At 34.6% G+C, this 24,761-nt stretch overlaps 1 protein-coding gene across 2 annotated transcripts in view; it reads left to right on the top strand.

Moving 5' to 3' along the window:
* The window catches only part of syt9b (synaptotagmin IXb), a 64,607-nt gene that overhangs the window by 23,505 nt on the left and 16,341 nt on the right, over positions 1-24,761 (top strand). For both annotated transcript variants that reach the window (XR_015525690.1, NM_001003985.1), the window contains 2 exon segments: positions 21,706-21,826; positions 23,344-23,515. Coding sequence is in view for 1 of the 2 variants with exons in the window: in NM_001003985.1 (NP_001003985.1) it covers positions 21,706-21,826; positions 23,344-23,515 (293 nt within the window). In the remaining variant the exon portion in view is untranslated.

Genomic DNA, 24,761 nt, shown 5'->3' on the forward strand with positions numbered 1-24,761 from the left:
ATTTTTTTGGACAGATATTACAATTTTTATTTTATTTGCGATTAATTTTGTAGACGAGCTTCAGCTCAATAATCTGTATTGTAGCTTCCTACTTCTAAAATGCAGTGAGTGTTAGTTTAAAAAAGGAACTGAAAAGATAATTAAACATGATAAACTGATAAGAGCCTTTATGTAGCTTATACTGTCTAAAACAACATAATTATCACAGATTCAACACAAAATATCATGACGTTAACGTAAAGCTGTGGTACTCCAAAATGGCTAAAATAGGTGCGAGACAGAAGTGTAAATCTCCTATCCTGCATTTAGATGAGTTGTTTTTTTTATCTCTCTTTGGTCACTGCATTAAAAGACACCGTGTCTTTAGCAAATTAGTGCGTTATGGTATTGTCTCCTGGGTTGGGTTGCACCAGCTGTTCGTAAGTTCTTACTGAAATTAAAAGGTAAAGTCCACAGTAGGGGTGTTGTAACTACTAGCTAGTTTTTAATATGTTCTTAAAGCAAACCGTAGTTAGTAGGCCATAAGCTCTCCGTAAAGTCATGCATATAGTCGCATTGAATGATGTAATATCCAAAAAGAAGCATTTAAATCGTTTAACTGCTTTAAAATTCTGCAACTGATGCATCTATAAATAACTGTTCTATGAAAAAAAATGACAAATAATATTTTTATATTACATTACAGTCACTACATAAGACACATACCTGCATCACAAGCCGTGAATGCACTCGAAATACACATATAGTTATCAAAACATTAAACCTAAATTTTGTGTGACTTTAAAACCAAAATATTCCCTACGTATATTACTGATGTCATGTTTGTCTTTGATATTAATTTGTCTATTAATGCTTCTGAAGCGGCAGATGGCATCATCCTACTCTTCTGCGTTTATCTGTTTGTTTGGGTTTTTTGTGGGCGTTCCACATGGTTGCGCAATTCTGATTGGGCAGAACGAAAGTGTGCTCACTCAATTGGCTAGTAAGACTGTCACACATAGACGCCATGCGCGCATTTGCTCCGGGTAGGACAAATTAAACAATACATATTTCATATCACAGTCTTTTGCGATTAGCTAATCAGTACGTGTGAAATCGAGATTGCGATTCGGAGAAATGCACAGCTATTTTTCTCACTCAGACCTGTCCAAAAAGTTCAAAAGTTGTAGTTGTAGATGAAAAGTAAAAAGTAAAAAGCTTTCTACTTAAACCTTTTGTATTAAACTTTATTTTTTACTTTTTATCCATTCTAGTAACTAATTTTTGAATGAAAATATTTTCTAGACCAGTTTTTAAATGTTTTCTGCAGATGACGTTTACAAAACTCAAACAATTTAAATCATGAACCAAATAATATGCAATGGCCTAAATATTCATAGTCATGGATGGATGGATGGATGGATGGATGGATGGATGGATGGATGGATGGATGGATGGATGGATGGATGGATGGATGGATGGATGGATAGATAGACAGACAGACAGAAAGACAGACAGACATACAGATAGACAGATAGACAGACAGATAGATAGATAGATAGATAGATAGATAGATAGATAGATAGATAGATAGATAGATAGATAGATAGATAGATAGATAGATAGATAGATAGATAGATAGATAGATAGATTATTTTCACTGTTTCTGTTTGTTTTATATTTATTTTTTTTCTTTTGCTCCTTTTGCTTACTTCCTTTTTTCTATTCTGATTGCTGTTTTCCATTCTGTAGTAAAAATTGCATGCCTTTTTGAAGTAGTGCTCTTTATAAATTTCTTGGAAAGAGCTCATACCAGGATATATCCATTTATCTAGAGGTTAGCATCTAAATGATGGTAAGCATCACAGGCTGTTTCGGTGCATATAAGTGGGCCATACCTCAGGGGATGGCCAGCTTGGAGGAACACTATTCACGCGTGCCATCCATGCATTAATCATTTTTGGAGCTCTGATTGTAGATCGAATAAAACATATGTCATTCTATACTCTTTGACTTGCTGTACATTTAGGTTTAGCTACAGTACATTAGGTATAAATGTTCAATGATGTTCAATGATGCCATGTCAACATATAGACCCTTTTGAGGGATGTAAACAAAAACAATTTTCCCAACGTTTTTCCTGTTTTACATTTTTCATTTCTATAGCTTCTGAGAATCCAAAAGTAGCCACATATTGATAAATAATGTTACGATAGCTGTTTTAACATTAATTTTTGAATGAATTTCCTATTGTTACAGTTATGAAATCGTTTGATAACAAGCAGGAAATGTTCATGGGCCAATGACATAAGTCATGACTATATTAAAATGGTCTATACACAGTTTTGTAGTTTTGGTAGTTTTTCTACACATATTCGTGATGCAATTCAAAGGCAGTATGGAAGCCTGTTTGATAATTAATGGATTTTGTGACTTTTTCTTACCATTTTAAACTTGACACGAAAAAATACAAGATATAACCCTACAATTGCAAACTCCAATTTCTGACAATATTTCAGTTCTGACATGGATTGCTTGTTTATTTTTACCAGTTTTTCCTTACCCAATCGTGAGTTTGTTACCTACAATTTTAAGTTTACATATCGCAATTCAAACTTTTTTCCAAGACTAAAGACTGTACAGATGGCGACCTTTTTTTCTTTTACAAATCCAAGCTTTTTTTATTAGTTTAACTTTTTAGTTATATTCATAAAGCAGTTACTTTTACGATTAATCATACAGTAAGTCTATAGGGTATATGCCGAAGCATACTAATAGGACTTTGAATTTGCCAGTAACCTGGTTTAAGCGCTTCTGACCAACTGTATGCCAATGCAAAAATTGGCGTATTTAAGGTCAGTATTCTTTAAAAATCAACAATCTCCACTAGCTGAGTCATATCCGATATAAAGTGGGTCTCAGATTGAACAAGAAGCATTGCATTAAATAATTTTTTTCCCGCTATGTCTTCATAATATGAGCATTTATTTTACCCCAGTATATTCAATGGAGCTTCTGTGCTATCCTGCCGATTCCTCTTTTGGCTGATTCTGACAGGCGCATGCGAGTAAACAGCTATTTTGTCTCTTTTTCCGCTTGAGCAATTTAATAAATGCCAAAGTCTATTTAATTAAACATATTTTAATTACATTACAACATCGATGCTGTAAAAGGAACTGTATAAATTGGAAAAAAATTCAAAATAACTGGTCACCTAGAGTTTATCAGTATGGGAAAAACTGTAGCTCAGCATATACCCTATAGAAGTCTGATTCTGTCACACAACAAATATATTAAAAGGTTTTATGATGTTTTAGACTGTAGATGCGAGTTTTGTCAGAATTGTAAGATTGTCATAAATTTGAGTTTATAAATGTAGGTTTATATCTTTTATATATTTTATATATGACAAAATAGATCTAGGAGAATCTAGAGAAAGTTGTAATTGTGGAAAATAATTTTTTATTATTTATTTTTCTATTTTATTATATAAAAAAAATCTATTAATCTATTAATTAACAGTTAAATCTTTTCTAGATGACTAAAGGTCCAGTGAAGTGTTGGCGCTAGTGGTGTAGTGGTTAGTGCATCGAAACATGCACGCCGGTGCTTACGGTGACCCGAGTTCAATTCTGCCTCACAGTCCTTTGCTGATCCTTCCCCTTTCTCTGCTCCCAATGCTTTGCTGTCAGTTCTCTCTATTTTCCTATCCAAAATGAACGTGAAAACCCCGAAAAAAATATATTTAAAAAACTGAAACATGAAGTCATCCCTCCAGCACCTCCCACCTTCTAAAAAATAGCAGCCAACAGCTTATCATTTTTAATCACAGTTCTGCCAGTGAGAGTGGTCAAGAGGTCAAACTCATCAAATAAAAAGAAAATGTGAAAGGTATGGTACATATTTAATACTAGAGCATTTGATTGGTCAGAAAATTAAGAAAAGAAATAATGATAAGTTGATTCATTTTGGCCGAAGTGACAAACTGCAAACTTTGGATGTTTATGACTGTTTTGGCACACATTAGATTATAGATATGCTTAAGACTAACACCCTGATACTAACACTCATATTTTGATTTCACAGGGACTTTAAGCTTCTATAGGGCAGTTATTATTCATTATTTCATTTTCTTTTGGCTTAGTCCCTATTTATCAGGGGTCACCACAGCGGAATGAACCACAGATGCCCTTCTAGCCACAAACAAGTACTGGAAAACACCCATAAACTCATATCACTTATAACATGTCTTTAGACTGGGAGAAACCGGAGCACACGGAAGAAACCTACGCGAACCTGGGGAGAACATACAAACTCCACACATAAACGCTAACTGGCCTAGCTGAGACTCGAACCGGCGACCTTCTTGCTGTGATGCAACAGTTCTAGTCACTGAGCCACCATGCCGCCACTGTTATTATAGTTAAAAATAAAAAAACAACCGTTTAATCCTTTGATGGAAAAAAGTGGATGTAACACTGTAGTGGAGCTAATTAGAATGTCAGTTTAGCTATTATTGGTATAAACCAAACAATAGCAGCCAAAATAGATTGATTCTGAGGAAGAGAAATACAAAAAGAACTCTTTACCTGTATAGAGAGAGTAAACAGGGCCAAAGTGTTGTTCTCATGTTGGCTCTAAACGTGGAAGTTGAGCTGATGTTAATTATGATAAATCATGTTTACACAAACACTCACTGATCTTATTGGATAAAGCCGACATGCAATTAATAAAAGCTTTAATAAATAATCATTTATCTGGATCTCTGTAGCGTCTCAAGTTGATTGTATTGGGTTAATTTCTATATAATTGCCGTTGACCGACTAACGTTGTAGCACAGATGTCAACGTGCCCTGGCTTCATGCTCACTCTCTGTATTACTGTAGGGATTCTTAGTAACTTGTTAAAAATGCATGAGCGGTTCAGAAACACAGCCGCTCTTAGATGGAAATGATATACCATCCACCCAATCCATGACTTGTGTATACAACTTCTGGAAAGGAAAAAAAAGCAACTTTAGCCTCTCTTTCTTTTTAAAAAAAATGCACATAATTTGCATTCCAATCTGAATGAGTGATTATGTTTGCTCAGATCTGTTCTAGGTGTAATTTAGCTCTGCCTATAAATAAAACACAAGCTTGTTAATGTAGGAAAAGGCCAATCCATTGCACGCAGCAGGAGAAAGAAAGATTGAGGCATCTCTAATCCGGAAGAGTAAAAGGTCAATCAGCGGGATTTAGTGCTATCGAGTCTCCTGTCAGGAATAACCTCGGACCGTGAGACATTTACCTTGCATTGTGACTGAAAAGACACTTTTTGTAAAGTTGAAGTGGTGAAGGCTTTAATCTAGCCTTTTTGGCTTTCACACACTTAAGGGAGTTCAGGTAATGATTGTGACACTAGATAGAGAGCGCTTGTTTCAAACAAGTGTACATGTTTTTGCTAGGATGACCCTCCTGAAAATAAAAAAAAACAGGTTAAATCAGTCTAAAATGGTTGACTGGTTTTAGCTGGTCAACCAGCTATCAGGCTGGTCTAGTTGTTTTTAGTTGGTTTTAGCTGTCATCTCCCAGCCTACAAAGCTAAGACCAGGCTGAAAATGACTGAAACCCAACTAAAAAAACCAAGCTGGTTTCAGCCATTCAGACCAGCTAAACCTAGGCTGGTTTAAGCAGTTTTTTTATTTTTTTTATTTTTATTAAGCAGGGTAGAGCATCATTACTTTTGTAGGTTCAAACGATGTATCTGTGACAGAACAGCTACAGTTTTGGAAAAAACTCATCACTACATCTGTTATTTCCCAAATGATGCGTTGACCAGCCCGATTATAGATGTTTTTGGCCATTTCCAGTCTGGTTTTAGCTGGTTAGGCTGGGCTTGACCAGCCTGGGTAAAACTGGACATATCTGGATTTGGCTGGGCTCCCAGCCTAGATAGGCTGGTCAGGCTGTATTTAGCTGGTCATCTCCCAGCCTGACCAGCTAAGACTAGGCTGGAAATCAGCCTTGAAATGGCCAAAACCCCTCTAAAACAACATGGTCGACCAGCTAAAAACAGCTAACCAGCTTAGGCTGGTTTGAGCAGTTTTTTTCAGTAGGGAAAACCTTTAAAAAAAATTTGGTAAGTTAATGTGCTGATGATTCCAGCTCTGAGACGTCACTGATGTTGGGTATTTAGTAACAAAATGAGTATGGTTAGGTGGCAAATTTTCTAAAAGTTTATAGTAGAAAGTTATGTAGTAGAAAGGCTAGCGTGTTTCTAACATGATTTTTAGCTTGGTTAAACACAGTCATCTTATGCTTCCTAGTTTATTTGGAGCATTATTTAACACTGTTAACATTTGGCTTGCTGCAAACATGATTTAAAACAATGCTAGGATGTTGCTTGTTTGTTTGTAGATTGGTTTAGCACACTGCTAGGATGGTGCAGCATCAGCATTATTTCAGGGCTGCTGGAATATTTTAGCTAGCACATTTATATCATGTTTCTAGTTTAATTTATAACTGTTAACGTGTGATTTGCATATTTCACCTGATTTAACACACTACTAATAACTTTTTAGCATTTTTCTAGCATGTTGCTGAAATATTTTAACTTGTTAATAGATTGTTTATGCATGATTTGTTTTGGCTAAATGTTTTCATGTTTATAGCACATAACATATATCATTTATCAAATACGATGCTAAATAAATATATATGATAAATATCTTATATGAAATATCATATTGTTAGCACATTTTATGTTGTTCACATTTGTACCTTAACACTCCTCAGCTATCATTTTAGCTTGTTTTCAGCATTATTTGACACATTTTTTACAAGTTTTAGCACACTGTTTTCATGTTTTAAGCACTAAACAACTCTAATATCATGTTGCTAGCATGTTTCTAAAATTAGCCCCCTTTTGTTCACGTTTGTGCATGATTTAACACTCTGCTAATGTGCATTACCACTTTTCAACACCATGCTAACTGTGCTAGCTTGTTTCTAGCAATATTTAGCACATTGTTAGAATGTTTCTAGCACTGAACACTGTTAATATCATGCTGCTACTGTAGCAGGTTTCTAGCATTATTAAACAAACTGCTATGTTCACGTTTGTACTCAACTTGACACCCTACTAGTTTGCTTTAGCACAATTTAACACATTTCTAACTGTGCTAGCTTGTGTCTTGGATTACTTAGCACATTGTTGACATTTTAGCACAGTTTTCATGTACCTATAGCACAGTTTACCACAACTGGTACACATTATGTTTGTTGCAAACTATGTTTCAGCTTTGCAAAGCCATTAATTACAATCATTTTGCAATTATAAGACATGAAGCCATAAACATATGAGACTTTTTTTGAGAAGCAAAGTTTAAATAAATTAACAGTTTTTACATGTGAAATTTTCAACTGTGTCACAATTAAGTAAAACAAAGCCACCGATTAGACATCATTTTTATTTTTTGTTAAAATCAATTGTTTGCAACAAAAACAAAAGTAACACCCTCTCTTGTGTAGCTTTTTAAATTAAATATGGAATGATATGATGTTTTGTGCCAGTGCTGGAGTACAGATTTACTTGTGGCCTTGTAATCGGCGATTAAACGAATGTTAACAAGCCTCTTTACTTTGCCCCGACCTTCATCAGTGTTTTTCATTACGCTCCTCCTTTTTGATGTTGTGACCAGCTCTTGTTAATAGACCCTTAAACAAGTGTTACGTTTGTGTGTGTGTGTGTGTGTGTGTGTGTGTGTGTGAGACTGGAGATGGAGAATCACACTAGATAGACTCTCTTATATTTGGCCTCTTCACAGCTGCACTATAATTTAATTCGCAGTGCGCAAGTGACCATAATTTCACCGCTGACTTGATTTAAGTGCTTATGAGAGCAGAGGCGTCTGTTATCCTATAGTCTACAGATGGAAGGGCGTAATTCAATTACCTTGCCTGAGAGGAATTGGTTTCATGAGGTCCAACCCTTAATGTCTCTAGCACATGATAAGAGGGTGTGTTTGGCCATTAATAGTCGGTTGAATTGTGTGCCACGCCCCTTCCCAACACACCACGCCCACTTTAGTAAGATCCTAATAGAAGGGAAAATAATATTAAATTATATTGTGACTGGGTCATATTGTCAGGTTCATACTGTTTTTGTGTTCATTTATTTGACCTGTTTGGCTCATATAAATAAATAGAATATGATTACATGATTCTATAATGTTTCATGTACTCTGCATATTAATAAAAAATTTCATAATTTACTCCCTTTCATATAGAAGTTCTTTCGACACAATCTTGCTGATTAATTGATTGGTTAATTTGCAGTTTTATTTGAAAAAAGAACACATAAATAAATATGTAAATAACTGATCGAATAGTATATATTTAATTTAGGATATAGTTTAATTAACATAATAAATGGAACTTAATAGAAACTAAATATTTTTTAAATAATATTTTAAACCCATTCATAATATTTTTTTAATGGCATCTAAAATTCTTAAACATTTCTTATTAAAAAATGTTTGGAGATTGTTTAATAGTTAAAAGTCAGAAGACATGGGGCTGTATTTTTATGATCTAGGCACAAAGTCTTAAGCGCATGATGCAAAAGCATTAGAGGTGTGTCCAAATCCACTTTTGCTATTTGCAGGATGGATGGAAAATATGGTTTGCACTCCAGCGCATAGTCTAACAGGGTTGTGCTTATTCTCTTAAAGAGTTATCGGTGTGTTTTGACCATGGCTGTAATGATCACCAGCGATCTAGTGGCAGCAAATCGCTAAAGAACTACAGATCTGCCAGTATATGGACTACAAGTTTTGTCATGCAGCTCGCACTCAGCTGTTCCTGTTTTAGTTTGATTACATGCACACACACACAGCCAGAGAATTGTTCTGGACTGATCACAAGAACCATTTATACAGCACACACACACGCATCAGTGCTTAGTCTTGTTAAATTGTACTGTGAACATTACCACCTGTTTCCCTTGCCTTGTCTTGCCGTGTACCGAACTTTGCTTTCTTTGTTTGTTGTTTGCTGCCGGGACGGACCATTTGCCTGTTATTCGACCACCCCTCTGAATTCCCTGTATACATCTGTTTGTCCCTGTGTTGACCGTTGCTTGCCTGACCATCTCTGTGTAATAATGATAAAGAATGAGCCTCCTTCACTCGGCCTCTTTACTTTCACTTTACTTTACTTTTACTCTTTATTCCTTTACTTGTTACTCCTTTACTTACGGGACAAACGTACTCCCCTGAAGACATTCATTGGCCAACATATTTAATTTAGTTTGTTAAGCGTAAGGGTGCTTTCACACCTACACTTTTGTTTCGGAACGTGTCTCGTTTGCCCAGTTAGCGTGGTTCGTTTGGCATATGTAAACAGGGCAATCGCGCTCTGTTCAGCACCAAAGTAATCGCTCCGAGATCGCTTGAAAGAGGTGGTCTCGGCTCGATTGAAACGAACCCTGGAGTGGTTCGATTGCAGTGAGAAAGCGATCCGATCCGAGCACGGTTATATCACAGTGTTTTATGGATATGTAATAGGTATACGGCTATAAGAAGAGAGAATTATGAGTAGGGCGGGAAGTTTCACGATGCTCCGGATGCCCGCAAACGAGTGATGATCTCCCGGTAATCTCACGTCTCCCTCCCGGTCCTCAAATAGGCATCGTCGCGCACCCTTCTCACCCCTCCCCACCGCGTCTCTCCTCAGACACGTCACGCGCGCATACCCTGTCAATCACCACCAAACCACCACCTCTCCTGGCAGCTTAGCAGGACGCTGCAAAATAAACCCTGACACTCTGAGAATTGTAAGGAGAGTTTACTCGCACGTGACTTGTTTTAGCTCTTTTGGTCCGATTAGAAACTTTGCAGTGTGAAAGCGAACCACTCCAAGAGCAAAGAGCAACAATGTAACAATTGTAATTTCTGTTTCGGAACAACTGAATCGATTCACAGGTGTGAAAGCACCCAAAATATTTGTTAAAACTGCCTCTAAATTCAGTTCTAAATTTGAATTTGAACCCTAACCCTAATCCTTCTAAAACTAATAAATAAACAATAATAATAAAGTTTGGTCAAAACACTTTGCGCCGAGTGTTTGATAGGGCCTATTGAGTTGTAGACAAACAAAAAAATATATATCATGCTGTATTTTGTAGTAAATACATTTAAAGGATAATTTGATCTTTCTTTTCTACACTGAAAAAAAATGATGTCTGCAAAACAGATTAAATTTAGTAATGTCGTACTTAATTTGTTTGTTTACATTCAGCCCAAATAAATTGTTTACAACCACTTACCTTAAAACTATTCAGTAAATCCGAGGAATCATCTTTTAATATATTTTTTCAGTGTAGTAGAAATTAACAATTTTAAACTTTTTATGAAGTATTTTTTTTAGTATATCAAAGTATAAACCATAATGTTAAACTTGATATGCAATTTTCATGAACAGTATGTGCAAATAAATGTTCTGAATATTACCCCAAATAGCAGCATGAACATTCTTTGAAGTGCCTTTTTTATGTTTCGGGAATAAACTGGTTTGGAACAACTTAACAGTCAGTAAATCATGACTTTTCAGTGGACTAATCTTTTAAAAAAAGCCTCTAGCTTTTTATTTCTTCATTTTGTGAGCCGCTTGTTTAAAACACAAGGCATTTGTCATCATAATGAAGCAACCAGGATTTGGCTTGATGAGAAGAATCCAATTTAGGATTTAATTTGCAACAAGAGTCAACTCCTCTTACCTTCTCTGTTAATGAAGGCTGTGCTTCGTATAGAAGAGACACGAGCAACAAGAGAAAACATTACCTTCTCCCTTACCCATATTGCCTAATTATTATGTGCAAACAACAGCAAACACAAGCTGACTGCATTACATCAAGCCCACAGGCCATTACATTTATTGATCTTCCTGCATACTTTGCTGATACTACAATGCCATTCAATATGAGAAGTATATTTCAAGTTCATTTGATAGGAACAATGATTTTGCCATTTTAAAAAGCTAAACAAGTGCAAAACTGTTCAATGTTATATGAGTATCACTTAAAAAGTGAATATACACATACATACACAAACACTAGTGTTCTTTTTATTAATACTTGTAAGTCTCTTGATCAACAGAACAAAACAGCAGCTTTTGAAATATTACACTTTAAATTAAAATTCATCATTGATTTTTTTTTCATTGCTGTTTTCAGCATCGTGATCTTTGAGAAATTACATCAATATGATGATTTGGAGATTTGCATATCATCATTGTCAATTTTTTTTTATTGTTTGTTGTTTTGAACATTTAATATGAAATTTAAATCTTTAAATATGCATCTGATTTTAACTTCACGTTTGATTATATACTTTCCTCCTAAAATAAACTGAATGGAATTGTTATTTGGTTGCCGATTTGGTGCTTGAGAAGCATTTCTTATTATTAGCATTGATGAAAAACAGTTGTGCTGATTAATATATCTGTGTTAACATTATTTTTATTGCTCTTATCTGGTAAATGTTTCTTTTATATTCTGCTTCTCTGGTTTTACGCAATACAATGTACAGCACTTGGTTGTTTTTAAATGTGCTCTATAAATAAATATTGTATTGTATTGTATTGTTACATTAGGGCTGCACAATACATTGTTTCAGCATCGATATCAAAACATAGTCACATCGCAATGATATGCAATGTCTAGTCTAAATTATAGTTGAAAAGGAGCTACAGAATTGTATTTAATTGCTGTATTTATACAGAATTTATATGATTTATGCAAAAAATGTCTTGTTTCTAGCCCAAATATCTACATTTCAAAGCAAAAACTAAATAGTTTCACTTACCCCACTGGTAAAAACTCTTAATTTTCATTTATTTCTTCTGGCGGTGAAAACTAAATAATAGTTTTACTTGATATTGGAATACCTAATCAGTTCCATGCTTGTTTAATAAAAAAAGATCAGAAAAGTGTGTTCTACACAAGACTTAAAGATATCTGTTTAAAATAAGTTCATTGTAATAAAAAGCTTGTAGTTATAAAAAATATTGTAGTTATAAGATTGATATCCGGTATTGGTCAGTTTGCATGATGGCAAACACATCCTTTGCCAGTTTTTGATTCCATGTTCGTGCATTTAAAGAGCAATATAAATGTGCTAGAGGACTAGTTTAGACAGTGAAACTGTACTTTCTGAGCTCTGTGAAGCAGGTTAACACCAACCAGTTCCAATTCATCCCTGTAGAGCATTAATGAATAGGGCTCTCAGCATCGCCGAAAGGAGCGAACGCAACACTGCGACCTGGCCAGATAATGAGCCCATCTCTACTGCCGGCTTCTATGACCTTTCTTTTGTGCCGTAATAGATGGAGCCTCCCACTGTGTGAGACGCCTAAGGCCTCTGAACTGCTCACGATGGGACTGATCTATCTTAACAGGCTCTCTGAGCTCCTCAAATACACACAATCGCAGATGATTAGATTTGTCAGGAAGCCTTAGAAGCCCAACGAGGTGTGCTGATCACTCATGCAGTTTCCTTTATAGTGTCCAATGTCCTTTTTGAGGAAAGGCTGCAAGTCTTGCCTGCACATGGCATTAATTGCTGAATCAGTAGTTGTCTTTAATTGTAAGCAAGTCTAAATGTAATGCACATTTAAAGCATTTGAGGTACAGTCCAATCAATTTAGATGCTAAGGAAATATTCAAAGCCACTTTCAAGCATCTTCTGGAGTCTTGGTCACATTGTAAAAAAATTAGGTAAAGTCTAAGTGAAGTGTAAAACCTTTGAGATGGTCGAAGTCAAGTTTTAAACATTTAAGGTAAGGTCACATTAAAGTTGTTAGTATAAAAGTTAAGTTTAAAACAACTATGTTAAGGTAGAAGCAAAAAAACAGCTTAAACAAGCCTAGGCTGGTTGGCTGGTTTTAGCTAAGACCAAGCTGGAAATGGCTGGAAACCAGCCTGAAAATGGCCAAAACCCCTCTAAAACCAGCCTGGTCGACCAGCTAAAACCAGCCAACCAGCCTAGGCTGGTTTAAGCTGTTTTTTCAGTAAGCAAGTCTAAGTCAAGTTTCAAGAGTTTGAGTTAGTCTATGTCGTGTAAAACCTTTGGGACAAAGTTCAAGTTTCAAGTATTTAAGGTCAGCTTTTAGTCAAGTTTAAAGCTTTTGGGATAAAGTCTAAGTTTTAAACTTTTGAGTTTGATTATAAGTTGAGTCTAAAGCCGCTTCCTGGAAATCTCCTTTCCTGCAGAGTTTAGCTGCCACCTTGATTAAACACACCTGTTTTCAATTACCAAGTACTCCTTCAGATCCTAATTAGTTGCTTTAGTTGGGTTTGATCAGAGGATTGGAGCTGAATCCTGCAAAAAGGTAGATCTCCAGGAACAGAGTTGAGCATGCCTGCTCTAAAGTCTTTAGGATTATGTCTAGGATTATGTCTAAAACAAGCTTCAAACATTTGTAACAAAATTTTTAAACAAAAGTTTAAAGCTTTTGGGATAAATCTCAAGTTTCAAACAACCAAAGTAGAGTATAAGTCAAGTTATTCTAAAGACTTTAGCTTTTGGCATAAATTCAAAGTCAAAATTCAAACATTTGAACTAGAGTCTAGTTCAGGGGTGTCCAAACTCGGTCCTGGAGGGCTGGTGTCCTAAAGAGTTTAGCTCCAACCCTAATCAAACACACCTGAACCAACTAACCAAGCTCTTACTAGACACTAGAAACTTCCTGGCAGGTGTGTTGAAGCAGGTTAGAGCTAAACCCAGCAGGACACCAGCCCTCCAGGACCGAGTTTGGACACCCCTGGTCTAGTTAATTGTAAAGCCTTTTAGATAAATTCAGGGGTCAAGCTTAACAGGTTAAAGGTAAAGTTTGTCAAGACAGTCTCAAAGGTAAAGGCTTTCAAGTCTAAAACCCTTTGGGATCAAGTCGAATTCAAGTTTGAAGCATTTGAGGTTGTGTCTAAGTCAAGTTTAAAGCTTTTGCCATAAAGTCTAAGTCAAGTTTCAAACATTTGAGGTTGATTATAAATAGAGTCTAAAGCCTATTGCTGGAGATCTCCCTTCCTGCAGAGTTTAGCTGCAACCTTGATTAAATACACCTGTTTTTAATTACTAAGTGCTCCTTCAGATTCTACTTAGTTTGTTTAGTTGGGTTAAATCAGAGAGCTGAAGCTGAACTAAGCAGGAAGGTAGAGTCCAGATCTCCAGGAACAGAGTTGAACATTCTCTAAAGTCTTTAGGATTATGTCTAAGACAAGCTTCGGACATTTGAGGTAGAGTCAAAGTCAAGTTTAAAGCTTTTAGGATTGATCTCAAGTTTCAAATGACCAAGGTAGAGTTTAAGTAAAGTTATCCTAAAGACTTTAGCTTTTGGCATAAATTCAACATCAAGTTTCAAACAAGTGCAAAGCCTTTGGGTTAAGGTTTAAGTCAAATTTCAAACATCAAGTTTGAGACATTTAAGGTAGCATTTAATCAATTGTAAAGCCTTTTAGATAAAGTCTGAGTCAATCTTAACATGTTTAAGTTAGTTAGTCAAAACTAAGATACCAATGACACTTAGGGGAAAGTCAAGTTTCAAACCTCAGAGCTTGAGTCTAATCAATTGTAAAGTCTTTTGAGGATAGTCTATTTTGATGCATTTGAATTAAAGTGTGCGTCAAGTATAAATCCTTTAGGATAAAGTCAAATTTCAAGCATATGCGGTCAATTCTTGTCAATAGATCTTGGTTTTCAGAAAGTCTAAGATAATTGTAACACGTTTGAACATGACTGAACTCTACAATAAATAAGACTTTTCAGATATTTTATAAAAAAAATTTGCACATTGTATGGATTTATTAACTATATTTAATATAACATATATTTGCGAAAATAAAACAAAATGAATGTGTTTTAAGGAAGTTTATGCATACACACTTCCATTCTAAAGTATTTTTTATGTTTTGCAAAAATCAGCTTCTGTATTGAGCCCACATTTTTGAACAACAGTGAGTGTATATGGTGGCTATATAATGTTTTGCAATGTAAGAACAAAGTTTTTCTTTTAATGCACACAGATGGGCCTCATACGACTTCAAGATTATTCTCGTATGTCCTTAGGGAGAAGAAAGATATGAGAGGCTAAGTAATGATAAGAGTTCTTACATGCTCTCAGCATCACTACACACCCATCGGATCTGAGCGCAGAGCGTGTCCATTAACATAGATCAGTGAATAATTGACAGCACGTGAAAGTTCTGGAAGATCTGTGGGTTCAGACAGTGCGTATCTGCCATGTGCATTAAAGGCCCATTTGGGTTCTGCACACACTTTGATTCATTACTAATGCACGACTGTCGTTTTCTCTTCCATCCTGTTGTGTCATTGCATTAACACGCCGAGATGAACCACATGTGTGCATCACAGTAGAGAGATCGATATTTATTATGTATGATGAATATGGACTTTTATTATGTATTTTAGATAGCCGTGATTTGAAGAAAACATATTTATTTAAATGTTATTGTATTAATAACATTCAATTTAACACATTTTATATATTAAAATGTGTATTTATACTTATTAATTTATTAGTTTTTCTCAATTGCTTTGGCTAAATTCTCGATTGAAATTTGTATTTTTCAAGACAGTAAGTTTAGATCTCTGAACAATTAGATTATTGTTCACTTCAGAGTGACATTTCTTATTGATTTAAGCAAATTGTAAAGGCTTTGGTGCATGTGTGCAAACAGTAAGTTCAATTTTCTGTAGTTTGGACAAAAACTAATCGCATGATTTCAAAACTGATGAGTTGATTCTCATTTAAACTGTCAAACTCTTCACAACTTCTCAATCGTTTGTCATCATGAAAGCCATCAAACTCAAAACTGTTTATTCAATTTTCAAATATTTGTATTTACACATGTTTACACCATAACTATCTGATATTGACATTGTTTGTAGTGTCTGCTAAATTGCTAAATGACCTCTAGTTGCAATACAATTTGCGTTACCTATTTTTAAATCAAGTTTGATAGCATATATACAGTTAAAATCAGAATTATTAGCCCCCCTGTTTATTTTTTTCGCCAACTTCTGTTTAAAGGAGGGAAGATTGTTTTCAGCACGTTTCTAAATAGTAATTTCTAATAACTGATTTATTTTATCTTTGCCATGATGACAGTACATAATATTTCACTAGATATTTTCAAAATACTTCTGTACAGCTTAAAATGACATTTAAAGGCTTAACTAGGTTAATTAGGTTAACTAGCCAGGTTAGGGTAATTAGGCAAGTTATTCTATAATGATGGTTTGTTTTGTAGACTATCAAAAAATATATAGCTTATAGGGGCTAATAATTTTGACCTTTTTAAAAAAATTAAAAACTGCTTTCATTCTAGCCGAAATAAAGCAAATAAGACTTTTTCCAGAAGAAAAAATATCAGACATACTGTAAAAATGTCCTTGCTCTGTTTAACATCATTTGGGAAATATTTAAAAAAGACAAAAAGGTGGGGTTCATAATTCTGACTCCTCACATCACAATCATACATTCACAATCCTGAACTGTAGTAACAAGAATACTTATTTTTTATGGGTGATATTTTGTAGTTTTTGTGTGTGTGTATGTATTTGTAGTAACATAAGAAGATTGAAATGTACAATACAGTACAAGCACTGGACAAGCAAGATCGCACTTTGCATGTCCTGAAATACAATTTGTACTCAAATAAATGTACTGTATAAAATACAAATGTTCATTTATTTATTTTATTTCTATGTACTATTCACTCTTAACAAATGGTAGATTTCCATGACTGTCATTGTGAAAAACAAATAATCATTTTGAGCAGTGTGGCTCACACGATGACAAATACACTTTTTGTTTTGGTGGCCTTGGCCAAATTACTGACACAATAACTCAGTTTTGAAGCATGGATGAAATGTTTTGGGTGAGTAACTACATTTTGCACACATGCAATAAAGTTCTGAAGTACCAGCAAACCATTTTTGAGATTTGCACTCAGTTTAAAGAGTGTTAAGTCTGTATGGAATGATGAATGGACGAATGGATGCATGTATATGGATGGATGAATGGATGGAGGGATGGACGTACGGGTGGGGGGGTTGATGGATGGATGGATGGATGAACGGAGGGATGGATGGACGGACAGGTGGGTGGGTGTTTGGGTGGATAGATGGATTGACAAACGGATAGTTGGGTGGGTGCTTGGATGGTTGGATGGATGGAAATATAGATGTATGAATGGATGAAAAAATGGACGGACGGGTAGGTGGTAGGGCTGTGCAATTAATCGAAAATCCAGTTTCGATTTCGATTTTGGCTTCTAACTATTATGAAAATTCATCGAGATAAACGATTATTCCATCATATACCGCCCCCTTTCTTGTTGTACACATTTGTTGCTCTGCAAAGCTCAGTTCCATTCGAAAATGCCATTTTAGGCAATCCCAATTCTACCCCTTAGCCCTTCCCCTTACCCCTACCCCTCGTTTTGTGCGTGCCCGTGAAGGGGTAGTGGTGTCCCAATTCTCTTTAGCTTGAAGGCGTAGGGCTAAGGGCAAGGCGTGTATAACCCTTCAAAGAAGATTTTTTAGGACCACACTTGAAACCAAGGGGCTGGAAAAATTTCAAAAATTACAATACCTCCAGCTGCACCTGGAAGTAAGGAGATCCACTGAGTTTTTTTTTTTTTTTTGTCATTATTATGAATTTTTACAACAAACAAACACATGTTTTAATATATTCATAAACGAGTTCGTGTTTTACCTTCATGCTTTTAAAAAAAGCCAAAATTAAAAACCTCTAAATTTAGCAATGTAACTGTTATTCGCAATCTATAATCCTTAATAATAACTTCTGTACAGCAGGCCCACAACATTCTGACACTCGATGACACTGAAATACCCTGTTAGAAAAGTCAAGTGGCTGGGAATGGGCTTTTTACAGTGTCTGGTATAAGGTTAATGATGTTTTTGGGTGTGTTTACATTAATGAATATGGCCACTTTCTAAATGAGGAAGGGGAAGGGGTAGGGGTACAAAAATAGAATTGGGATTGAGCCATAATTGAGCCAGAAGGGCGAATAATTTTGACTTTAACTGATAATCGTTTTGAATAATCGTGATTACAATTATGACCAAAATAATCGTGATTATGATTTTCCCATAATCGAGCAGCCCTAGTAGGTAGATAGACGTACGGGTGGTTGGGTGGATGGATGGGTGGATTAGATATATATATATATATATATATATATATATATATATATATATATATATATATATATATATATATATATATATATATATATATAGATGGATGGATGGACGAATGGATGGATATAGATGAATGGAATGGATGGATGGATGAATAGATGGATGAATAGATAGATGGATGGATGGATGGATGGATGGATGGATGGAAAGATAATATTTAATATATTTTTTTCAGTTGTTAATCATTCATTTGTTTTAATTTATTTTTAAAAATTTCATAATAAGTATATTATATAATAATTTTAATTTTAAAACCCACAACTAGATATATTTTTATTTTCTAAATTAGGTAGCTATGGTATTTTATCTTATATGTCATAATTTACTATTTTATTTATAAAAATAATAGAGAAAGGAGAGAGAGAGAGAGAGAGAGAGAGAGAGAGAATAATGTGCACATTTTTGTGGTGCCATCAGCCAATTAGTGTTGTTTTATTTTATGTCATGTTCAAATACACACTCGTTATCATATATCCCTGCGTTCAACGTGTGACATGAGCACTATTAAAACCATAGCTATGCTTTGTTGGTTCCCACTACACTTCAAGCTCATTATGATGAGATGTTAATTATGGATTGCAATTTAGTTTGTTATACGAACAGCTCTAATAAAAATAAAAAAAAAAGTGCAAATTGTGGCTATTTTCAGAAGTGATAATTAGACAGCAGGTTTGTGCGCGCTGCTTGCAGTGGATCTCAAAGTGCAAAAACAGAATTCCCTTGAGGTGAAATGCTTCTGTTCCTGTACATCTTTGAGCAATTTGGCTCCTTACTGTATCTCAGAAAACCATAGTAAGGTGTTATATTTCGGAAAAAGGCCATATTTGTATGTTGTTGTTTTTTTTATTGTGATGTCCGTTTCTATTAGTTTATGCATCAAAAACACTTGTAATTTATCTGTAAGTGACAGTTTCGTATCCTTTCTCTGACCTTTTTAGATTGAACAGGCTGTCGTTGAATGTGTAATGAGTTGCGGTGTTTACTTGCATGATTGCAGTGAGGTCTAATTCTTCAATGACAGCGTCTTTTTGCCAAGCTTGATTTACATTTGTTTTGCATTCATAAAGCAATTAAGTATGGTCTTTTCTGCTTGGTGTCTGATGGGACTTCTAAAGCTACTGTACAAATGAAATTGAGGTTAAACTTTTTAAATGAGCTTAAACAGGTTTAATTGTAAGCAAACTAAAACAGACTAATGTATTATCTGGAAAATAAACTCAGTTGAGTAAATAATATTATATACATTCAATTATATTGGATTACAAGTCATGTAACTTTAAATAATCAAAAAATGTGACGCATACAAGAAAATATGTTAAAAAAGTATAAAAAATTAGCTTAAATACCCAATAGGTTTGCTTTAAAATAGTTTAGCAGCACCTTACCTACAGTACTGTATGTTCACTAGACAGATTATCTGACACACTCTTCGTGCCACGATCACCAGCGATCCAGCCTGTGCTACAAATCTGCTGGTATATGGACAAGTTCCAGTCATGCACCACACACACCTGTTGCAGATCATGACTGATTACACTCACACAGCTGGGAGCTGCTCTAAGACTGATTAGATGGGCTTTAAAAGCAGCACAGGCACGCACACAGTTTTTGAGTCTTGTTATACTGAATTGTAAACATCACAACGTGTTTTCCTTGCCTTGCCTGTTTGAACCTTACTTTGTTTTGTTTGTTTGTTTGCTGCCTTTTGATTAGTGGTGGGCAAAGCGAGGCTTCATGAAACACTGAAACAGTTGAAGCAAATGTGTCGAAGCCTCGAAACGTTTCAAAACCCCACTCTACGGTGACACCTAGTGGTCATTTTTTATGTATCGCACTGAAACAGCTTCAGCAAAGAACAGTTGAGAAAATTGAGGTACGAAACCCCACTTTGTAGGACTGAACCTTTGAGTGATTTAGTGGAGCGGTTAGGGTTCCTGACCACCATATGGGGATAGTGGGTTCAAATCCAGGCTGACACAGCTGTTTTGAAATGATTTAATATAAGTTTGAATTGATTTTTTCTTGTATTGTTTTGTTTCAACATTGGTCAGACATTTAAATAAACACTTTGTGAATAAATAGGTCTTGTTTTGGTCATAAAACAGGGTTGTTGCTAGATCAGATACAGTTGTTGCCAGAAGTTAACAAGAATTATTTATATTATTAATTAAATTTCCCATTGTATTTTATTAAGTCTACCCAAAACCTAAACCCAGCCAACACAGTACTGTAAAAATATTAATTATTGTGTTACAGTGTTACAAAAATTATGCTAAATTGATGGCGTGTCAGCAGCTGTATCCTATCTAGACTACACCATAAAACAGTAAAAATACATTAAATCATGATTTTGGAGTATTTGTACTATTTGTGATTTGAACCCAAAAGTTATTGGAAGAACAGTAACAATGTGCAAACACACTGTCCTCTAGGCTATATGAGACAGATGCTTATTTCTGACCATGTCAGTCAAATGCAGATTCTCCAGGTCTCGAAACGCTTCTGAAATGATCAATGCTTTGAATTGCTTTAATCACGTGGCCAGGTATTTCGAAACACTTTAGTCACGTAATCAGGGTGTTTCGGATCATGCGTCGGTGCAGTGTTTTGAAACACTTGTGTTTCGGGATCTCAACACTGTGTCAAAACGTCAGTTTAACGTCAGCCATTCCTACTTTTGACCATACACCTGATAATCGACCACGACTTTGGATTGCTCGTATACATCTGTTTGTTCCTGTATTGACCATGCTTGCCTGACTATTCTTAGTGAACCTGCGTTTGCATTTGCAAGCCTTTGTCCAAAAGTGGTATGGTATAAATTCGCGTTTTAGTATCCTTTGACAATGGAAAAAAAAATAAAAGCGCACCGTACTGTACGGTACCTCTCAGTGGAAATGGGTGTGTCTTTCATTCACTGCCAATATAGTTGTGAAGCACAATGCACATATTTTGCTTGCTTGACATTAGGTCACCAACCATGGGGTACAAATGAAGCCTTCACAATATTATTTTAAGCCAAACTGAAACTATTGTGTGCGTCACTTTATTTGCCTTAAATTATTGCATGAAATGTTTTTGTTTCCATTCGACAGAGGACAAAAACATTGACAGCCTATTAAAATCCAGTGCTTAAACGAACACATGAATCAACCAAAGTAAACAAAACATGCATTTATGTACAGTAGAGTTATTGTTCTCTATCAATATCAACACTATTTTATACACTCAAAACAATAAACAGTAAAAGTCACTAAACTTTCTTTTTTAAAGTGTGACCCAGTATTTTGAAACCAGTTATGTTGTTTATATAATACGAATGAAGAATTGAATAGCCTGTAACAATAACCAGAAGCTCTGTAAATGTTATTTTATTTGCTCTAAATCAACTTCTATGATATGATTGTAAGAGTTAATGTTTCCTGTTTTTGTCTCTTCAGGATAATGTGGATCTGGGAGATCTTATGTTCTCTCTTTGTTACTTGCCAACTGCGGGTCGTCTGACGATAACCATAATTAAAGCCAGAAATCTTAAAGCCATGGACATCACAGGAGCGTCTGGTAAGTCTCGTCACCTCTAAATGACTCGATGTCTCAGTGGTAACGATTTGTTTTGGTGTCATCATGACATGGTAAAACACAGAGCACCCTAGGCTCTCTAAAAGAGCATTGATTTCATCGACTAAACGCTTGAGAAAGTGATGGGAGATTTTACATATGCAAGTAGTGCTAAGTGGGGTTGGGCAAAATCCACAATCTCTTTCTAAGGTCATTTATGCAAAGCACACAGGATGTTGCTTTGGAGTTGAAATCCCATTGGCAGGAAGAAGAATTGATTGTATATGGAAGGGTTTTTGCATCTTGATCCATCTCTAAAAATATATATGAATAATTAATATAATAATAGTTTTTAAAAATAATATTATTGTATTAGTATTTTATTTAATTAAATATATAAATAATTGAATTTTTAAATTATTATTAAATTAGCATTATTAGCCCAGATGTTAGTTTTAGGGCAACATTGCACTAAAATGTTATTTTAATTATTACAAGGAATTAATACAATAATATACTTTTAAAAAAATTATAATAAAATATACAAGGATATAGATAAAATATTGATAGTTTGTGTACATTTTTTTTGTATTTTGATGAATAAAAAATAATATTATAATTTTATAATTTACTTAAACATTTTATAAAATGTAATTAAATATTTAAAATATAAATAATGTTTTATTATAAAATATTTTACTATTCATAATAATACTATTAGTTAAATTATTAGTTAATTAAAGTGCATTTTATTTATTTAATTATTTTTGACCAGGGTGAAAGAAGACTTTTAAAAATGTATTGTTATTCTTCTTCTTATAATTAAAATAATAATAATTATTATTATTATTATTGTTTTATTTTTATTTATTTGTTTATTTAAATTTTGTATTTGTATTGATTGATTAGTTGGCCAAAGATTTTTTATTAAATTAAATTTTTGTTTATTTTCATTCATTCATTCATTTTCTTTTCGGCTTAGTCCCTTTATTATTCTGGGGTCGTCACAGTGGAATGAACAGCCAACTTATCCAGCATATGTTTTTTACGCAGCGGTTGCCATTCCAGCCGCAACCCATCACTGGGAAACCCATACACAGTCATTTACACACATACAAACACTATGGAAAACGTTTAGCTTACCCAATTCACCTGTACCACATGTCTTTGGACTTGTGAGGGAAACCGGAGCACTCAGAAGAAACCCACGCGAACACGGGGAGAACATGCAAACTCCACACAGACATGAAAACTCACCCGGCCAAGGCTTGAACCAGCAACCTTCTTGCTGTGAAGTGACAGCACTACCTACTGCGCCACCGCATTGCCTTTATTTTATTTAATTTTATTTTATTTTTCTGAATGTCACAGCCATAGTGCTGAGTGAAAGTGCTTTTGCAAATTAAATACTTTACACACATTCAGAACAAATATATAGTTCTTTTAATTCTTAAAGTCAACCCTGCCACTGAGCAAATATTAATTAATTAAAAAATTTTCTTTATTCTGTCTTGTCTAAGATCCTTATGTAAAGGTTTCTATAATGTGTGACGGGCGGAGACTGAAAAAGAGGAAAACATCGACGAAGAGGAACACTCTCAACCCAGTCTACAATGAAGCCATCGTTTTTGATGTTCCACCGGAGAACATTGACCAAATCAGTCTCTTAATAGCGGTCATGGATTATGATCGGTAAGATATCGATGCATGTCATTAGCTACTTTTAACTAGCAACATCAATAAGAACACTACTTATTCATGCAGCGGTCCATTTATAGCCTTTAGGCTTTTTTGGCCTTATGTGAAGAATTTTTTTCATGCCAATATAAAGAAACATCCAAAATACACATTTAAGTGTTTGGTTTGTCGCACTTTTTTTTTTTTTTTTTTTGTCCACTTCAACAACATTTTCAAACACAAAACCTTTTTTTGAAAGCTTGTTTTATTCATATCAGTATTGTTTTTCAGATTGATTTTCTCATAATTTCCCTGTTAGATTATTTCTAGTTGTTCACAATATTTAGATTCCACAAATCCCATCTGTAAAAATCTTTGACTCAAATACGGTTTTAGTCAGAATTAAAATCGTTTTAAATTTTACCAGAAATAACCCCCCCCCCCCCCCTAAACATAATAGTTTTAATAACTCATTTCTAATATCTGATTTATTTTATCTTTGCCATGATGACAGTTAATAATATTTGACTAGATATTTTTCAAGACACTTCAATACAGCTTAAAGTGACATTTAAAGGCTTAACTAGGTTAATTAGGTTAAATAGGCAGATTAGGGTAATTAGGTAAGTTATTGTATAACGATGGTTTGTTCTAGTAGACTTTCGAAAAAAAAATCAGCTTAAAGGGACTAATCATTTTATCCTTAAAATAGTGTTCAAAAAATTTAAAACTGCTTTTATTCTAGCCAAAATAAAACAAATAAGACTTTCTCCAGAAGAATTTTTTTTTTTTATCAGAAATACTGTCAAAATTTCCTTGACCTGTTAAATATAATTTGGAAAATATTTAAAAAAGAAAAAAAAAATCAAAGGTGGGCTAATAATCCTGACTTCAACTGTATCAAAAAATTAAAAGAATTTTACATCTGTTTTTGACTTAGTCAATTATGTCATGTATTAAAATAATGCCTCATTTGCATATTTAAACGTAACATTTACAGCAATCCGGATAAATTTGTAAATGTCCACACTATTATTTTCAATTCTTTGTCATCCACACTAAAACGAGTAAAACCATATTGTTTAGTAAAGACGCAACATGCTTTTACCTGTTATAATTGTCGTATTCACCTGCCATTTATTTATTTTACGTCTCTTTGAAACATCATGACAAAATGCCACTACTGTCATCTGCTTCCGCCACTGAACAATATCTTACAGAATACATTCCATGTTCTTTGAAGAGAGGCAATATGGAACAA

The sequence above is a fragment of the Danio rerio genome, chromosome 25, assembly GCF_052040795.2.
Source record: "Danio rerio strain M-AB ecotype USA chromosome 25, GRCz13ab, whole genome shotgun sequence".
In the NCBI taxonomy this organism is placed as follows: domain Eukaryota; kingdom Metazoa; phylum Chordata; class Actinopteri; order Cypriniformes; family Danionidae; genus Danio; species Danio rerio.